General features: G+C 52.3%; 1 protein-coding gene across 1 annotated transcript in view; it reads left to right on the top strand.

The window, feature by feature from the left end:
- The window catches only part of CDH23 (cadherin related 23), a 160,759-nt gene that overhangs the window by 66,701 nt on the left and 76,570 nt on the right, over positions 1-17,488 (top strand). Inside the window, 3 exon segments of the mRNA XM_050899416.1 lie at positions 1,042-1,230; positions 9,925-10,074; positions 10,866-11,024. Of these exon segments, the coding sequence (XP_050755373.1) occupies positions 1,042-1,230; positions 9,925-10,074; positions 10,866-11,024 (498 nt within the window).

Genomic DNA, 17,488 nt, shown 5'->3' with positions numbered 1-17,488 from the left:
GAAAACTTGCCCGTTTTCCTGCCTGCATGATAATGGAGTTCCAACTATATTCTGTTGATCCAATAGATTTTTATTTCCTCTCCCCACAAACTTTGCATCCTCCCGCAAATGCCAACTCTCTGCGTCCCGCATCCCCGGGACCCAAAATGTTCTGTGCTGCTCTCGTCCTGGAGCACGCAGTGAAAATACAGCTGGATTGCTCCTTGTTCGGATCAGCCTGTTCTGCTGTTGTGTGCAGAAGCGGTGAATAGCAATGAGCCGTGTGGGTCGTGTTAGCGTTGCTTTTCTGTGCCCACAGCAAAGCAAGATTATCCAAAGGACAAGAGGAGGGACTCTGCTTGAAAAGGCTGTTTCACAAGTCTTGCTTCTCTGGCAATAAAATCTGCACTCTTTCCTTTTGGGAAAGCAAAATTAAAGTCCTTCTTGAGACAGAGGTGTGATACGGAGTCATGACTCAGCTCTCTATTTAGACACATGTTGCCAAACCTATTTTAAGGTCTAAATCTTGTTTTCTTCTGTCGCCCTAGTTTTCTGTCCCTTCAGTAGTACTGTGGTGGTTAGCTCCCTGCTCCTGGTCCCACCTCAGGAGATGGCAGAGGAGAAAATAGGAGTGCTCTTTGCTCCATCGTGGCTTCCCTTATTTTGAGGACTGTCCCCCACATCTCGCAAGGCAATTTTTTGGTTTAAATGCTCCTAAGCAGGGAAATTGCCTACACATCCCCTAGCATGATAGGGGCAAGCGAGAACTTGGCCACAGCCATCCCGAGGGAAATGTTAAACCCCGGGGAAGGTTTGCAAGAGTGCTGTGGGTCTGAAGCATGGGTGATGGGAGAGCTGGGTCAACATCTGTGTGTGTTAATGGGTCAGCGGTGTGGAAAGGTGCTCAAGGTTAAGGGGCAATGGCAGAACCAACTGAGCATCCTTCCTTGGCAAAGTGGAGGAAGCAAAACCTGCAAGAGCGTCTAATCACGGCATGCACACTTTCTTTTACATTTATTCTTTGAAAAATAAAGGCTGCCCTGTTGTTTTCTCTCCTTGCAGGGAACAGAGCTGAACGATGACCGCACACCCTCCAACGCCACCGTCACCACCACCTTCAACATCCTAGTCATTGACATCAATGACAACGCACCCGAGTTCAACAGCTCAGAGTACAGCGTGGCCATCCCAGAGCTGGCCCAGGTGGGCTTTGCCCTTCCCCTCTTCATCCAGGTGCAGGACAAAGATGAGGTGAGGTATCCCCTGCCACGGGCGCTTCTGTCCATCCTTTGTTAGGGTAGCACTGGTGTGGTTTTGGGGGGTGCAGGGAAGGATGTCACTGATGAATCTGTGATGAGGTGCATGGTTATGTCCTGATACCCGCTTTTTCAGCTCTTACTGCTGCCGTTGCTCTGCTTGCTGGGTACCCCGAGTGCAGATGCCCTCCCCAGAGCGCAGGCACGGCATTTGCTTTAATGCAGTCAGGATTGCACAGCCACTGAGAGCCAGAAAATAGGATTGTGTGGGATGCTGATTCTCGCCCGCTTCTGAGGGCTCTTTTTGGGCAGTCCTTTGCCACTCTGTTTTAGAAAGGGAGGAGGTTTTCTGCTGGGCTCCCGGGGGACCTGCCAGGGAGGGGAAAGAAAGGACCTCCGGGCTCTCTGCCCCAGCAGGGATGGGTACTGCTGCTGTGAGGGAGGAGGTAAGAGATACCCACTAGCGTGGGGCTGGAGGAAGCGCAGGGGGGACTGAGATACCAGTTCATCACTGCAAACGAGCCGGGAGCGTTGGAGGCTTGTTCCTCCCTTGCGTTAATGGAGCTCCTATTTGTTACGCGCTGGTCCATGCCACGTAGGGATTGAAGCTTGTTTTCCAGCCTTGGGCTTGCAGCCTTCAATTACTCTGATTATTTGACTTGTGCAGTTCACGCCTGGCTGCTTCTGTGTGCCGGTACCCTCCAACCCCGTCACGCTGCGTGGTGTCTGCTTCAAACAAGTGCTGACACCTCATGGCGAACTTTCCGAAATCCCTCGGAAGGGCTCTGGCTACAGGCTCCTGCCATCCCTATTCCTCTTCAGGCCGAGCAAGAGACGAGGGGAGAGGGTTTGTCAGAACAAATGGCGTCATCAGGTTGTTTTCCTGATGCTTCAGCTAAACGATGTGATAACACCGAGGAATATGAAACGGAACATCTCCCCCCACCCCCTGAAATCCTGGTGGGTCAATTAAAATGTGCATCTTCTAAGATGCCTTTGCTGGCTGAAATGATGGATTTGCTTTTCCCCAGCCCTGGGTGGAGTTCACCGTGTCTCGTAAAGCCACCCAGAAATCCCATTTTTTTTCATGCGAAGTGATTATGACACAGAACTAATAATCTACTTGTGACGTGATGTCACCATCCAAGAGTTATGAGTTCAGCCTGAAGAGGTGCAGATGAGCTATTAAGCAGATAAAGAGACTGTTTTTTCTTGAAAATGTCAATTGCTAATAAAGAAGATATGGATATGACAGATGCTTAGGATAGTTTCTGAATAGAGCCGCTGTCGTGCTTTCTGAGAGATGTCAGCAGATCCGTTCTTGAAGGGCATTGTAACACTTCTGTTTGTGCCAGAAGGATGAAGGATCTGTCATTATTTCTGGTTAAAAGCTCATTTTACTGGAGTGACTCCCATTCAAGAATTCACTTTTCAGCCTTGCTAATTTTAAAATGGGAGAATAAAAAATAGCCTTGCCTTCCCGATCGCGCCAGCAAAAAATAGACTCATTCTTTTGGCGTATTTCTTGAACTTCCTGAGATTTCCCCAAAAGAATTGGCTGAGATTTTTAAAACTGCTGAGAGAAGACCTCTTGCGCTAAGGGAGTCTGAAGGAGTTTTACTGTACGCATCTTTGGAGACCGTTATATCAGCACGGATTACTTTGACCGTAGCATTATTTTCACTGATAAGAAGCACAGGAGAGCTGACGTCTTGGAATATCTGGAGGGAGGAAAGTTGTAAGCAATTGGGGTTTTTTTTCTGCATTATCCTGTGGTGGATCTTTCTTATTTCCCCTCGTGGATGCTTGCGACTGGATTAACCATCAAGGTAGCACTTTGGGGGAAAAAAATGGGGAGAGGATACCCAGGTCGTGAAAAAGATGTATGTGAGATAGAAGCAGGACTGCATCTGCAGCCAGGCTTGTTCTAGCACTGCTTCCCGGGCAGCGTATTTATGGAAGTCCCAAGACCCCCAAACTTTCAGTAAAAAACTTACAGAAAGGGAAAATAGTTGCCTGACAGTGATATTTTGGATGCTCAAGTACCTCATGAGAGTTGCGAGGCTTTTACAAACCATCTGGATTTGAGACAGCCGAGATGGCATCAGGCTCTCTCGGCTCTCTGTGGGTGCAGGGGCGGAGGGATGGGATGGCGAGGACCGAGGTCTTCAGGCAGGGATGTGACTGAGGACGTGGCTGACAGAAGCTATTTCGCCAACACGGCCTTCATGCTGGAGATGACACGATTCATTTGTGTAAGGGGCAAAGGAAAACGAGACGAGAATTATACGCGTCTCCGGGGAGAGCAGCTAAATAAATAAATTAGAGCAGATGGATAGAGACACATGAAATCAAAGCTAGAGTCTTCAGGAAGATCATTTTGCTCGAGTTTTGTCTCCTACCTCCCAACCTATGTCGTTAGGTCCTGGGAGAGCCCCTTGGCAGGTTGGTTTCTTTCTTGAGCCAAGCCATCCCGCCTTGTTCTGGCCCCTCCAGCAAATTTTGACAAATCGGTTCCTTCAGCCCTCACGCTTGTTGTGGTCCTACTTGGATGGAGCAGCCCACGCCTGAACCTTGCCCCACACAGGGCTCCCGTGGGGTTGGGTGGCTTTGGGGAACCTGCCTGCCATCGCACCCCGGTTGTGTCTTTGTAGAGCTGGGGAAAGGGGTGTTGCATGGGCCTGGCCCTTAAAGCACACTGCGTGGGCTGCCAAGGCCGTTAAACAAGAAGGTGTTTTGTAACCAGGCCCACGCGGCCTTTTTAAATGGTGGGTTTTGGGTCTTTCTTTCTTCTGTTGTGTTTTGCACAAACTTAAATGATTGCTTTTTGAAGGAGTCAGATTAAACGATTCAGCAAAGCACTTAAAAATGTATTTACGTTGCACACAAGACCGCGCTTGAAAGCATGCGCTTGAATTTACCTCTGTGTTTAAGTGCCTTTCTGGAGCTAGGCTGGCATTAACGTCTCAGACAAGGTACCTAAGCAGGGTGCCTCCAAGGAGAAACCTGTTCCTCTGAGTCTGGCCCTTGCAAACTCCCAGCTGCCATCCCTCAAACGTGGTCATGGTCTTGCTCCAAGAGGAGCTGGCTGGGGGTGCGAGGTGGGACGGGGAGCATCTCAAGAGGACGCGCTCGGGTTGAGCTGAGACGACCTCAGACGTGGTTTCAGGGTGCAGCCAAGAGGTGTTCAACTGGGTGTGCTGGTTTTTCTTTTTGCATTCTTTACGGCTTATCCAAAACACTTGAACGCAGGAGAAATCGATACACAGGGTTTGCACAGGGTTTTGGACCCGGCCTTCTATGAACCAAGAAAAAAGCATTAACCTCTGTGCAGCTGAGTTTCTTTCTCTGCCAGATAGACAGCAAACCACTTGAATACCTTTCCAAAGCCGTTTGAGAGCTGTTTATGAAAATCTGTGAAAGTTTCCCAGTATTTAGACTGAGCCTATACTCAACTGGACACCGCAGAAGACCGGTATGGATGTACGCTCCCAGGCTGGGATTGGATTCTCCTCTCATTCACGTTACGATAGATCAGCAGGGACGAATAAATCCTGTGTATGAGACGGAAGATTAAAGCCTTGAATTATCCACTTTTGCAGCAAGGTTTGTTTCCAGGTTGAGAGCAAGAGCCCCGAGCTGTGGAATAAGTTTACGTTAATTCGGAGGGCTGGCTAGCTCCGGCTCGTCTGCTCCAAGGCTGGCTAAGGTGGGGGACGTGGATATCCTTTTCTGAATGTGCTGGTATTTTACAGCTTGGTGGCTTGGGTATTTTAGGGAGAAGGCAAGGGTTTGGCCACGCAGGAAAAGGAGCAGGGCATCCTTCAGGGCATTCCCCATTTGAGCTTCCTATCGCTGCAAGATCCACAGAGATATATTAAGAGAAACAGCAGCGTACTTTCCCGGGGCACGCCAGAGAAACCAGGTCTTCTACCGTGGCTTTCACTTGATTTTCCTTGACGCGGTTGACTGAAGAGGAAGAAAAGGGCAGAGGCTGTATAAAGCACAAGTACGATGGTCTGACATTTTAAAATAATTTTGAAACAGTTCTCCAAAATAAGCATATTGAGGTAGATAAATAGGGAATTAAAAAAAAAAAGAAAATCCAGGCCATGGGAATACACAGTATTTGTTGCATAAAGCTACATCAGAGACTCGCATAGGGATTTCGTATGTGCCCATGCGTGTGCAGGTGCAATATATGAATCATCCATAGCATATATATGCATATGACAAACACGTGCACTATAAATATGATCTACATGGCAAGGAACTGTAAGGGGAATTGACGGCGCTCAAGTATTCTCTCCCAAAAGTGCCAGCTGCCAGTCGGGCTGAATTAGATTTCACAGGGGTTTTTGCAATACATGGAATTCACCAGCAAATTACCTTTAAAGAGGGAAAATCAATCATTTGGAGCAGAGATAAGCTGAAGGCGAGGCAGCCTCGGATTGATCCCGTCTGTGCAGGCGTGTGTGGAATTCAGCAGATAACCTGGGGAGAACGTGGAAGGAGAAAACTCCTCCAGGAGGGAGGGAGCGGGCAAGGACTGACACTTAGGACAGACAGAAAGCCGGGAGAAAAGGGCTGCCAGCGTGGGGAGGAGGATCAGAAAGGCTGGGGAGCACTTTGCTCCAGGCATCCTGCATCGCCTGTGACCCCAGTGGGGTCCTTAGGGATGCAGGGGACAAGCGCCCGTGCCCAGTGAGCCCTCAAAAGGGTTATTGATGCTGTCATGCTTGGGTGCTGGGTGGGCAATGGGTGCTGGGCGAGCAACGGGTGCTGGGAGCCTAAGCTGGCTGGCTGGGCAGTGGGGGAGAGGCAGGCAACTCCGGAGAGGCTATTGAGAGCACTTGAGTTAAATGCCTTGAAGTGGGTGGAGAGAATAACCCTCTTTATGCCTTGTGTTTTCAAAGGAAGGATTAAGCATTATTTGTCTCTGACTAGCTAGAACCAGGCGTAAGGTATCCAAGCCGTACAAAGAGGCACTAATTGCTTTTTAAAAAAAACCCCTCTTTTTTTTTCCCCCCTTCCTCCTCCACTACTCCTGAACTCTTAGCACTTTCCTTTCTTTGCAAACTTGCCAGAATGAGGGATATTAAACACTTCTCAGCTTTTTGTAGGTAATAGCCCCTGCCTGGAAAGTGGCTGGGAGGAAAGCTGGAGTTACGCTGGATTTTGTGCTTCAGAAAGGCAGGGCTCTTCATGTTGGAAAAGCAAGCTGCAGCTGAGCTAGGGTAGAGGGAACGGAAGGCAGCCCTGTACCAAGTCAGCATGAAGAGAAGAAAACTGAGGATCCCAGGCTGCTTTTCCCAAATCTAGCTCGCTTTGTGCTGAAAATGATTGCAGGCCACCAACCTACCTGTGCACCTCGGTGATTTCAAGGAGCAGTATGCTTGAGGAAGGGTTGTTTGCTTGTCTAGGGGTTTGGGTTGGTTTGTTTTTTTTTTACTTTTGAGTTTTTGCGTAGCGATTGGTAAGTGATGCTAAATACTTGCTTTGACTGGTGGAAGGCTGAATAATTTCTGAAGCATTTCCATGTGCGCTCCCATGGGGAAGGGGCTGGGTGGGAGCAGAAACGATGGATGAAGCCAGTGGGTGATGTTGGGTGAAAAAGCAGGGATAAAGCTTATGATCCATCCTCAGTCAAAGCTGGAACAGCTGATGTGGCTGCTCCTGGCCTCCTGATGTGAGGAGGAGTTCCCTGACTCGTGGTGAACCGTGCCCGGTGAGCACATCTTGCGGGTTGGGAGAGCAGACTTTTGGCCGTGTTTCATAGCAGGTGGGTGAGCAGGTCCCACATGGTGCCTGGGACCTCCGGAGGGACACACGTACCCACCTCCTGGCATCTCACAGCCTCACGCCTGAGCTCCCACCCCTTGCCTGCCAGTCCGTGCTGTGTTAGCTGTGCCCAGGGACGGTCTCCCCTCTGCTCCAGCCCCCTGGAATTTAAGAGGGATATTGGGCACGTGGGGCTGGCAAACTGGTCCGTCACAAATTGTTCAAATATGAAGCATTTGGGGTAGATCAGTCAGAGGTCGCTTTTTTGGAAGTCAGGTATCGGCATGAGGTTGATGCTGGCATTGTGGCAGCAGGGACACGATGCAGCTCCTATTACACGCTCTGAGGAATACACACGCGAAGAACAAAGTAATAATTATGCCCAACTGCAGCTACGATTGTCTTTTAGCTGAATTGACATGAAATTTCCATCAGTTGCGGCGCCGGCTACGGCTGGGAGGAGGTTTGATTGCCGGGAAGGAGGCAGCGGGCAGCAGCCTCGAGCCACGGCGAGCGCTGGCCCCGTGCACTGGCACGGGATGAGACGAGCTGGGAAACGTGCGGCTCTGTCCCGGCTTTGTGCAAGAGCGAACTTCCCTCCGAAGCCCATTTCTTTATGGCTCAATTTGTTTCGGATGGAGGGTGCGTGTAGACGGGTTTATTATTGTAGGGTTGCTAAGCTTTGGCAGGCTGCTCGTTAATTTATGCCTCTAAAGGAAGGCAAAGGAGCCAATTTGTTTTCAGTGATGGGGGAAAAAAACCTCAAGCAGTACAGGAGCTGGTGGGTAAGGGGTTGGAGGGGGGGAAGCAAGCAGATCAAGCAGGTCGTGCACCGATAGCACACTCGTGCATCCCGTGCTCATCCTCGGCACCACAAAGAGATGATGCTCGGCCGTGAGCCCACCACTGCACACCAGGACCTTTGCGAGCCCGAGGAGACAGTGCTTGTTTTTCTTCTTCACAAGCACGTTTCAGATCCGTTGCTTGCTCTGGGTGACAGGAGCAGGTAGGAAGGGGTGAGGAAAATGTAAGCAGCTCCCCGTGGTTTCCTCCGGAGCGGGAGGTACTAGCTGTGAGCCAGGCTGAGCCAGCCCCTTCTGCTGGGCAGCTGATAACAATTTGAATATTCAGATTTGCTTTCAGCCATCCGCAGGGGGCTCGCAGGCTCCGGGAACCAGGAGCAAGGAAAGCAGCATGGGGGCAGAAACCAAAAAATAAATAGCCAAATAAATATATAAATGGCAACTCGCAGCAGCCCTCCCGAGAGGCAGATGTATTCCCCTTCTCCAGACCTCACATGGGGAGACTGAGGCACTCGAGGGGCAGCTAATTAGGGATGGTGGGTATCTGGAGGCTGATCTCCTTCCCCAGCTGGAGGGGAATTAATCCACCCGGCTCTCTCCCCGCAAATACTTGGGTCTCTTTTGATGTTTCAACTTTTATCTCCTGCCTCCAACAAACTCTCTCTTTTCCGGCTTCCAAGAAAATCCCTCGCATCTCGTCGCCACGAAAGGTGCTTTTGTGTACTGCAGGGCGGGCACCGGGCCCTAGGAGAGACACCGAGGCCTCGGCGGCAGAGCTGGGCGGAAATTCCTCAATGAAATGGCTTTTTGTCGCTGGTGGAAAATGGTCGTTTGTTATAAATTGGCATCTTAAGGATAGGGTACGAAATAACAGCTTGGGGAGTGATGCTTCCTCCTGCCGTTCTCCGTATCCTCTGCTCCCTCCCTCCCAGGCTGTGTACCGGTGTCGGGGAGCATCCCTCACTCGTGCCGGGGTTGGCACTTCCCACTTTGCCAGCAAAACAGCTTTTGGAAGGAGCTAAGTCTGCCTTGAGACAGTTCCCTTTTGTTCCCTCTGTCCGTCGGCCACCAGCTGAGCATTGCTGGGCTCCTGGGGCGGTGGGTGCCCTCAGGGCTTGCTCGTGTGGCTCCGTGGGTGCCCTCGGGGCTTGCTCCTGCCGTGTGGCTCCACCGGAGATGCTCAGCTTGCCCCCCACTCCACCGGCTGCTGGGGGTTGCGGGGAGGAGGGCAAGCAGGGATTCTGCTCGTGTCGCCGGCTCTCGGCAGTCACGCTTAGCCAGCTTTTGCTATTAGTGCCCCTTCGTGCATTTAATTGGTCCCTTTTTCTGATAGGAGGGAGGTCACTTGGGGAAAATTGGAAATTCGGCTCTGGCAGCTTCTGAACTTGCTTTTCACGTGCTCTGCTGGGCCGTGCTTTGGGAAGGGGTGCCGTGCCCGGAGCGAGGGTCCTAAAGTGCTGCTGTCGGTATGCCAGTGGTCCTGCTGCTTTGCCAGCCAGGTCTTGGGAGAGGAGGAGTTTTCCAGTTCCCAGTTTGAGCTGTCTTACTGGAAAGAGCCCTCTGCATGGGAGAGGCACCCACGCTGTGCCCCCCAGCACGAGGCAATGAAGCCCGGTGTGTGATACCCTGCGCAGTGCGTGGACCTTGAAACAGTAAAAGGGATTTTTGCTCCAGCTGTGTGCTGTGCGGGTTCATCCCAGGGATGCATTCCTTTCATGCGCACATGGATTTTGTATAAAATGGGTGCACGTGAAAAGAAGATTTATAGAAATCACATGCATTGTACACCTAGTAAGCGTAATAAAACACAACAAAGAGTGCTTAAGGTCGGTGCCGAATCCTATGACTCAGTTAACCAAACCCAAGCAGAGAAGCACTCCCCTGCGTCTCCAGTAACTGCATTTTTACGTGTCTGAAGGCGAAGGGCTGTGCCCAAGCTGCTGGCACTGGCAGGTTTGCGCCCGATGCACAGGCTTTGCAGTTGGGTCGGTGCTTTTGTCCCACGCTCGCCCCCAGGCTGGTCCTGGGTCCCCGCAGCCTTACCCCGTGGCTGTGCCGGGTCCTTCCTCCTTTGTCACTGTCAGCCTTCCTCTCTCCCTTCCCAGGGACCCAACAGCGTTTTCGAGGTTTACCTGGTGGGCAACAACTCCAACCACTTCATCATCTCGCCGACCTCCATCCAGGGGAAGGCGGACATCCGCGTCCGCGTGGCAGTGCCGCTGGACTTTGAGACCATTCCTCGCTACGAATTTTCGGTAAGGCTGCACCCCCGTGCTCTATGGGAGGTCCATATTTTTGAGAGTAACCTAAGAGTGACATTAATGAGGCTTCTCTCTTCCTCTCTCTAATCCACACTATGAAACTCCGGAGCATTACAAAATGGCCAAAAAATGGAAATAGTAATAAAGGAAAAGGAGGAGGTGGGGAAGAGATTTGCTCTGCACCTTCTCTGTCTTTCCAACATCCAAAGGCTCAGCTGCAAGAGCTTAAGCAGAGTGTGTTCCCCCTTGCTATGTCACAGGGCCGTAAAAGCTTTATAGAGCATAAAACTTTGTTTTAAGTGCAGCTTTCAGGCACCAGAGCTCTCCCCAGCCTCCTGCTCCAGCTTTGTCCCGCTCTCTGCCTGAGCTGTAAATGCTCAAGGAAGGCAAAGCAGACTCGTACCACACCAGCGGTGTTAGTCCTGGCAGAGAGGCTTTCATGCATTGGTGGAGAAAGATGAGCAAAAGCCTTCCTCCCCTTGCTCCAGGCTGCAGTGGGGTGGCAGATCCTGGTTCTCCAGTTTGCAAGGCAGAGGCTGGGGCTGTTTGAGGCAGGTGGTGCAGGGTGTTTGGGTCACCCAGAGCTGAGCAGGTCCCAGGGGAGAGGGAAGGAGCTCTTTTCTATTTTTTGAGCACCTGTGCTTCGGTGGTTAGTACTGAGCTGGCTCACCTGGTGAGGGAGCTCAGGAGAGAGTTGTTTTCTCCATTAAAGAAGAATAGATAACTCGCCCAAGCTTTGCAAACAGTGTCTCCAACCCTCCCCTTTGCTTCCCGTCTCTGCCCAGCTCTTTGCAAACGAGAGCATCCCGGACCACGTTGGCTTTGCACGCGTGAAGATTAACCTCATCAACGAGAACGACAACCGCCCCGTTTTCAGCAAGGCCCTGTACAACGTCAGCCTCTTCGAGAACACCACCGTGGGCACCACCGTCCTCCAGGTCCACGTGAGTAGGAGCATCCTGGTTCTCTTTGCCAAGTCCTTGGCGCGCGTGTAGCTCCACAGTGCCCATCTCCAAGGGATGGGATGGGGAGCCTGGTACAGCAGTGGTGGGAGATGCTGGCGGTGGGGTGGGGTGTAGCCCTCTCATGGGCTTTTGGACCAGATGTCTTGTCCTTTCCTGGTCTCTGGGAGACGTGTGTGGTTTCCACAAAACCAGGAACTCGAGGAGAGTCCTGCACTGAAAGGTCTCATCTGCAAACAGCAGCTTCTCCTGCAGATACTGATCCCAGTGGTCATGGTCTTGCTTCTCTCTCCTCCTCACTGCATGGGATCCACCGAGGATTTCAGTTGTCTATATGGCTTGTGTCTCATCGCATATTCACTGCCTCTCTCTTACCTTACTTCTTATGGGAAAAGATGCTCTGGTACCTCCTGAACTTGGTCACTTCATCGGCGAGAGTAAACGCCTGACGTTTCTCTTTCAGTGTGGGTTTTCTCACTGCCCTGTTTGGAAGCATCGTCTTCCTCAACCAAATCAAGGTCAATTGAGCCAATAAAAGAGTGGCGGATGGAAAAAGAGGGGAATGACTGTATTTAGCAGAGCGTGGTATTAAATGGCTGGCAGCAGAACGGTGGTGCAGCAGACAGAGGTGGTGACGATAGCGGGGCATTTCCGTAGGGCTCGTCCCTGCTGCCCGGGTTGGTGGGAGCACCCAAAATCCCTGGTGAGAAGATAAGTTTCCCGGGGCGCGAGGGCGATATCAGGCGATGTCAGTGTCAGTGTGGGGCACAGCAAGAACCAGAACAAAACCCTGCGCTGAAAAACAATCAAAATAGGAAGCAAAAGCTCCTCTGGGATGGGAAATATCAAAGGAGGGAGCATCAAAACCCCTGCTAGGTTTTGGGTGCGTTACTACTGCTATCGTTAGTCGTCAATGAATTTGCTTGGCTCCCTCTCTGGCTGCCCTCCCGGCCCCCCTCCTTGCCCCCGCTCTCCCAGGACGCGGCCCCTGGTCTCCCATCCGCACAGGCGTGCCGATCCAGGGAATAAAAACCCTGACAAAAGGGTTGGGTGTATGCGCCTGTGCGTAAGTGTGTTTACTCTACAAACAGATGGTGTGAAACTGCATAGAGCCCCTGAGCTGTTCCCATCTGACAGTTATTAATATTTCAAGCAGATGTTTAGCTAGTCAGGCCGTCAGACACTAAACAATGAGATTGTTACTGCGTCTCCTCTTTCCCCAACTTCCAGCTATGCCAGCATTTCGGAGGGAACGCAAAATGCCAGGAGTTGAATCTTCTATGATAAATCAGAATGGATGCAATTAGCGCTGAAATCCAGATTGCCCTCCCAGCTGATCCCAAACTTTTAACAACCCTCATAAAGTACCAGCTCCTCCTGCTGCTGCCGCTCGCCTTCGAGATGCAGCCCTCTGCTTGCTTCCGCGGCACTGCCCGTCTGCGCCGTGCCTCTCCAACGGTCCCGTGTGCTGCAGACAAAAAGACTGCTTTCCTCGCCAATAAATTCCTCCTTTTCTTTTTTTCCTCCTTTTCCGCTTGCCTGGGAGCTCTTTTTGGGTATTCCCCCCCAGGGGTTAGGGATGGGTTTTTGAAGAAAGCCTGGCCAGCCACATGGAGTGCCCAGTTCTTTGGTGGCTGCTGAATGACGTCCTCATGAAAGGGGACTTCTGTTGCCTCTCCCCTTGCTCAGGGCTGCAAAACGCCCCTTTGTGCAAATAAGCGCAGGTTTTGTGCCATGCGTTTCGAGGGGCAATGGGTTTCCAGGGGGCTAAGGACAAATCAGGAGGTTTATGAGATCAGGATGAACAGGGGAGCGCGTGGGCTGGGCGAGCGGTCGCCGAAGGATGGCAGGAGGCTTCCCACCAGCCGTTGCCGGAGATGGCCGAGCACAGCTGGCAGGGCAGAGCAGCGCCTGCAGCTCCTTCCCGGCGGGGAGGCGAGCAGCTAAAACCGCGGGGGCCGAGGCGATGGGAGATCGCTGATCTTCTGCCCAGCCCGACGTCCTGGGGAAGGAGGAGAAGTTACTCCCAGCAGCCCAGAAGACCCTGGGCTGGCTGCCAATCTTCCAGCAAGCGCTTCCCTGCTCTTCCCCCTTGGCTGTGCGTGGTCGGGTGGGTGTAGGCAAGGGGAAGGGGTTTCCTTCGTGACCCGGGAAGAGCAGCGAGCCTGCCCTGCCGAGCAAGTGCACTCCTCGCTGCCGCCCTTTCCCCGCTCCCCTCTGCTTGGCCAGCTGAAAATGGGAAGGCAAAAAAAAAAAGAGCAAGCAGACTTCATTTGCAGTGACAAATGGCCATTCGTCTCTGCAGCATTTCAGCTCCTAATGTCAGTGACAGCAGAGAAACATTGCCTGTTACACATATAAATCAACTGTAAAACAACCCAAAGTGCAGGCAGCCAGCAGGGACCCAGAGCTGCTGCCTGCTTTCAGCTCTCTGCCTCTTTCCCTTTGCCCAGAGATGTGTGGGCTCGGATACGCACCCCTACGGCTTCCTGGGCAAATCTCGGTTACTTCCCTGGCATGGCGCAGCCTTGTCCGCCCTCTAAGATTTTGTTTGTCTGCTCTTTGTTCTCTATTTCGCATTCCCTCCGTCTCCCTGTCTGTCCATTCATCCATCCATCTGTCTGTTTAATTCTGTCCATGAAAGGCATTTATCATATAGATTTAGGTAGTCATTTGCTTGCATGAGAACATCTGGAGAGTCCAGGCTTCACAGGAACAGCTCCTTCCCTGTGCAGAGAGCCTGCAATATGCCCAAAGGCAGCCTTCTCTCCTGCCTCCGTGCTCCTTACCTGCGTGATAAGCCCCTTAGGCCAGAGATTGCTTGTGTGTTTGCTTTTTGCAGAGACCAGTATGAAGGGCTCCTTACTCCAGTCAAAGCTTCCAGGTTGCCCTGTAACATAAATCATTGCAGTTTGGAGTTAGGCGTGTGTTGCAACCCAACGGCCGAGCGGAGGGATGAGCAGGCTGTCCGGGGCTCTGCAGTAGCCTCTCCCCATGGAAACTTCTCTTTTCCCCTGCCCCAGGCCCTGCTGTGGAGGGGAAAGCCGGGCTGGAGAGGCTCGGAGGTCCCGCACAGCGGCACGCTCCTTCTGCGAGGCTGGGGTGAAGCGGGGAGGTGACCAGAGCTCAGCCTGAAGATACAGGCAAGTTCTGCCCCAGCGACCAACAGATATCGAAATATTATTTTTTTTTCTGAAACAACTGGCCATGAAGCCTTTTAATAACATAACAGAAAAGGTCAGAGAAAGAATTTCACACTTCTTGAGCAAGCAAGGCAGCCAGTATAACTTCATGCCTTCCAGGAATGAGAGGCATCGAGAACATACACTGCACCCTAAATTAACTGGGGCTCTGACACCCCCAGCCAAGTGCTGCCTGGGCACTCAGTGGCTTTTGATGGGTGCTGGCTTTCCTGACAGCGGGGAGCGGGCTGGAAGGCTGTGCCTTGGAGAGGTGTGGTGAGCAAGGGTGCTGGCTCCGGCACGGGGCTGAGGGCTCGGGGCTGCGTGCGATAGGAAGCCCTGGGGAAGGACAGTGGTAGGGTGGATGAAAGGCCATTCTTCTGCCATAGCCACAATCAGTGCCTGCGATGGGTTTAGCAAATGTCTTCCAAAGCAAGTCCCAACAACTGGTTTTCTCCTGGGCTAAGAGGAGCAGGAGAGAAGAGGGTATCTCCAGCCCTGTTTCTCCCAGCTGAGAAGCCCAGTAGCTGGAGGAGAGGATGAGCTGTTAGACTAGAGACGTGTCCGCAGATCTCAGACCAGATGGAGGATACATCTGTTGCAGAGAGGGACAAATCGATAGGCAGATGAAGGAGGGACAGATAAAAGGGCATGGTCCGACATCCACGCCACTATTTAACAGTATCAGTACAAGCCTTGCAGGCAGCGAGGTCTGGCACGAATGGTGACGTTCCCAGGGCAAATCCCCTCTGCAGGGAGAAGAGCAATTGTGTGGAAGCAGGGAGCGAGGCGGGGGGGACAAAGAAGGAATGCCCTCTGCTTTGGCACAGAGCACTGGGCAGGGGGTGAGGTCCAGGACTAGCGAGGAGCTGGTGGGGCCAGTCCATTAGTCCTGTTTGAGTCTAGAGGCAGCAGAAGCCCTCGGGTACGTGCCCCCATGCTGCTGCTGCTGCTCTGCGCCCTGCTCCAGGCTGCCTCATTGCCGGCAGCAGGGAGTAGTATCGCTGCTTCACAAGCCCTTGTGTAGCATGTCAGCTGAGACAGGAGCAGAAAGAAAAGTCTCAGGGTCCTATGCCCGATGGCTGTGAAGAGGACTGATGCTGGTCAGGCATCAGACCTAGTTGCTCCGGTCTCTGCTCCTTCCTTTCCCAGGCGTGGAGGGTTTGAAAGCAGTCCCCTGGGCTCGCATCCCATTAGCTGTGGTGGAGCTTCCATGCGGAGCTCTTCTGTGACCTGGGGAGGGGGAGAGGCATTGGCACGAGATGGAGCTTTCAGCTAGGAAACTTTTTTGGGTGGAAGAAGCTATGAAAACATGGCCTTGCTTCTGGGGTCACCAAGACCCAGCCCAGCTTCCAGCGAGCTCCCCCCAACAGGGAGAGGAGCAGAGGGGTTCAGTCAAGCATCCCCTTCTGTCCTTTCGGTGATGCGCTGGGGCTTGGGCACCAGCCGGGCCCCTCACGTGCGGTGGAGGATGCTTGGCTGGGAAGAGCAGGGAAGGTGTGAGTGTGTGTTCACGCCTGTCGCGTTGAGCCTGTGGCGTGCCCGGGTCCTGCCGCCTTGCAAGGCTGCAGGGTCTGAGTGCTGTGACGGGTGGAGCGGAGAGCACAGTGCCCGTCCAAACCTGCCTTTGGACGCTGCTGCTTTGACAGCAGCTGCCATGAGCTGGGGTCAGCGTGGTGCCGGCTTTCCAAAAGCCAGGGACCTGCACAGTGGCGTAGGCACGTGCCCCGCTCTCTCTTGCTGACGTATTTGCTAGACCTGGAGGAATGGGGAAGGGGCCTAAGATGACCTAGCGGGAGGTAAGACTTAAGGGGCAGGCGGTCTCCTTAAGGTCCTTGTACACTGCAGATCTGCGCAGCGAAGTCCTCTTGAAAAGCTCCGATAACCAACATCATTAAAGCCCAAACAAACCAAGAGTCACTTGTTTTTAACACAACAATGCATTTGATTGGCCTTGAAGGGTCTGGAGAAAAATAGTTCTCCAGGGAAGTGTGGAAAGTAATCCTAGCTCCGTGATCCTTCCTCTCTGCTTTATTTGCCCCAGTTTGGCTTGGCTGCGCAGGCTGGGACCGGTTGCTGTGGGCTCCATCAGCCGGCTGGCAAGCAGGAGAGATGTGGGGAGGCTGCTGTGGGGCCCCCTCCCAGCCCACGCTCCCTGGCAAATGGCTGGGATGAAGAGGGGGAGACACAGAGGGGTTTGCAGGCAGTGCATTACCTGGCTGCCCGCCTTCAACCTCCACATGAGCGTCTCCCAGCAGAGGCATTAACCCCTGCGGTTCCTGATGCTCTCCTGCCAGCTCTTCCTTATTCAGGCCAGGTCAGACGAGCCAGCTGCCCATTCAGGCACCTCTCTCAGGCCAGCCGCGCTTTAAAAATAACATCAATGTCTTCCTGTGATGGTTGTGTAGAGATTTGTCCCAAATCCATGCTGAGTTAGTGACTGCCTTCTCCCTGGGACCTTATCCTCCCACATCCTTGCGAGGTTATGCTCTTTACCTTGCCTTGGTGTCCTTCTTACCCAGAAATACCTCTGGTCTGGGATGGTGCTGGGTTTCTCCCCATGACAACCACCCTCAAGAAGTCTGAAGGGGATGCTGAGACTTTTCAGAGCTTTGAAATATTCCCCCCCGCCATGACGTTTTTGGGCAAGCCTGCTGGTGTGCTTTCCAGAGTTATCTTTTGCAGACCCTCAGGAATAGTCTGAGCATCTCCAGCAGTCCGCAGACCTCAGACTGTAAACTACGGTGCCCGATTCAACCATCAGGCATCAATTTCGGCATGGCAATGATTTTCCGTAGCTTGTGGTATGTGGTAAGGCGGGTAAAATAAGCACCGTGTTCCCTCGGGGCTTGATAACCTGAATCTGTAAGACAGTCTTGTGCTTTAAAAAACACAGCTTTCCCTGTTTTTCTGAGTTTGAGATTATAATTTTCAGATTATTTTATGGAGGGGTGGAAGAGAAGGTCCCTCTGCCTTTTTTGCAAATGCATTAGCCTTTATATTCTTTTATATATATGTGAGTGTGTGTATATATATATATATTATTTTATAGATATATATTCTGGTTCACATCCCTGAATAGTCCCTTTCTGCTGCCCTCCATGGGTTGTCCCCTCCCTGATCATCGTCCCCGACACATCCGTTCACCTGGATTCTCGTCTTCCCCCTCCCTGCCACTGCGCTTCCTCGGGAGAAGCCTTGTTAGTAAAAGCCTAATGAAGTAAATGCGCTAATTAACCTTCCATTACTCTCCTCATTAAGGCA

This window comes from Gymnogyps californianus, chromosome 6 (assembly GCF_018139145.2).
Source record: "Gymnogyps californianus isolate 813 chromosome 6, ASM1813914v2, whole genome shotgun sequence".
Classification (NCBI taxonomy): Eukaryota; Metazoa; Chordata; class Aves; order Accipitriformes; family Cathartidae; genus Gymnogyps; species Gymnogyps californianus.
This window is presented reverse-complemented; position numbering and strand designations above follow the sequence as displayed.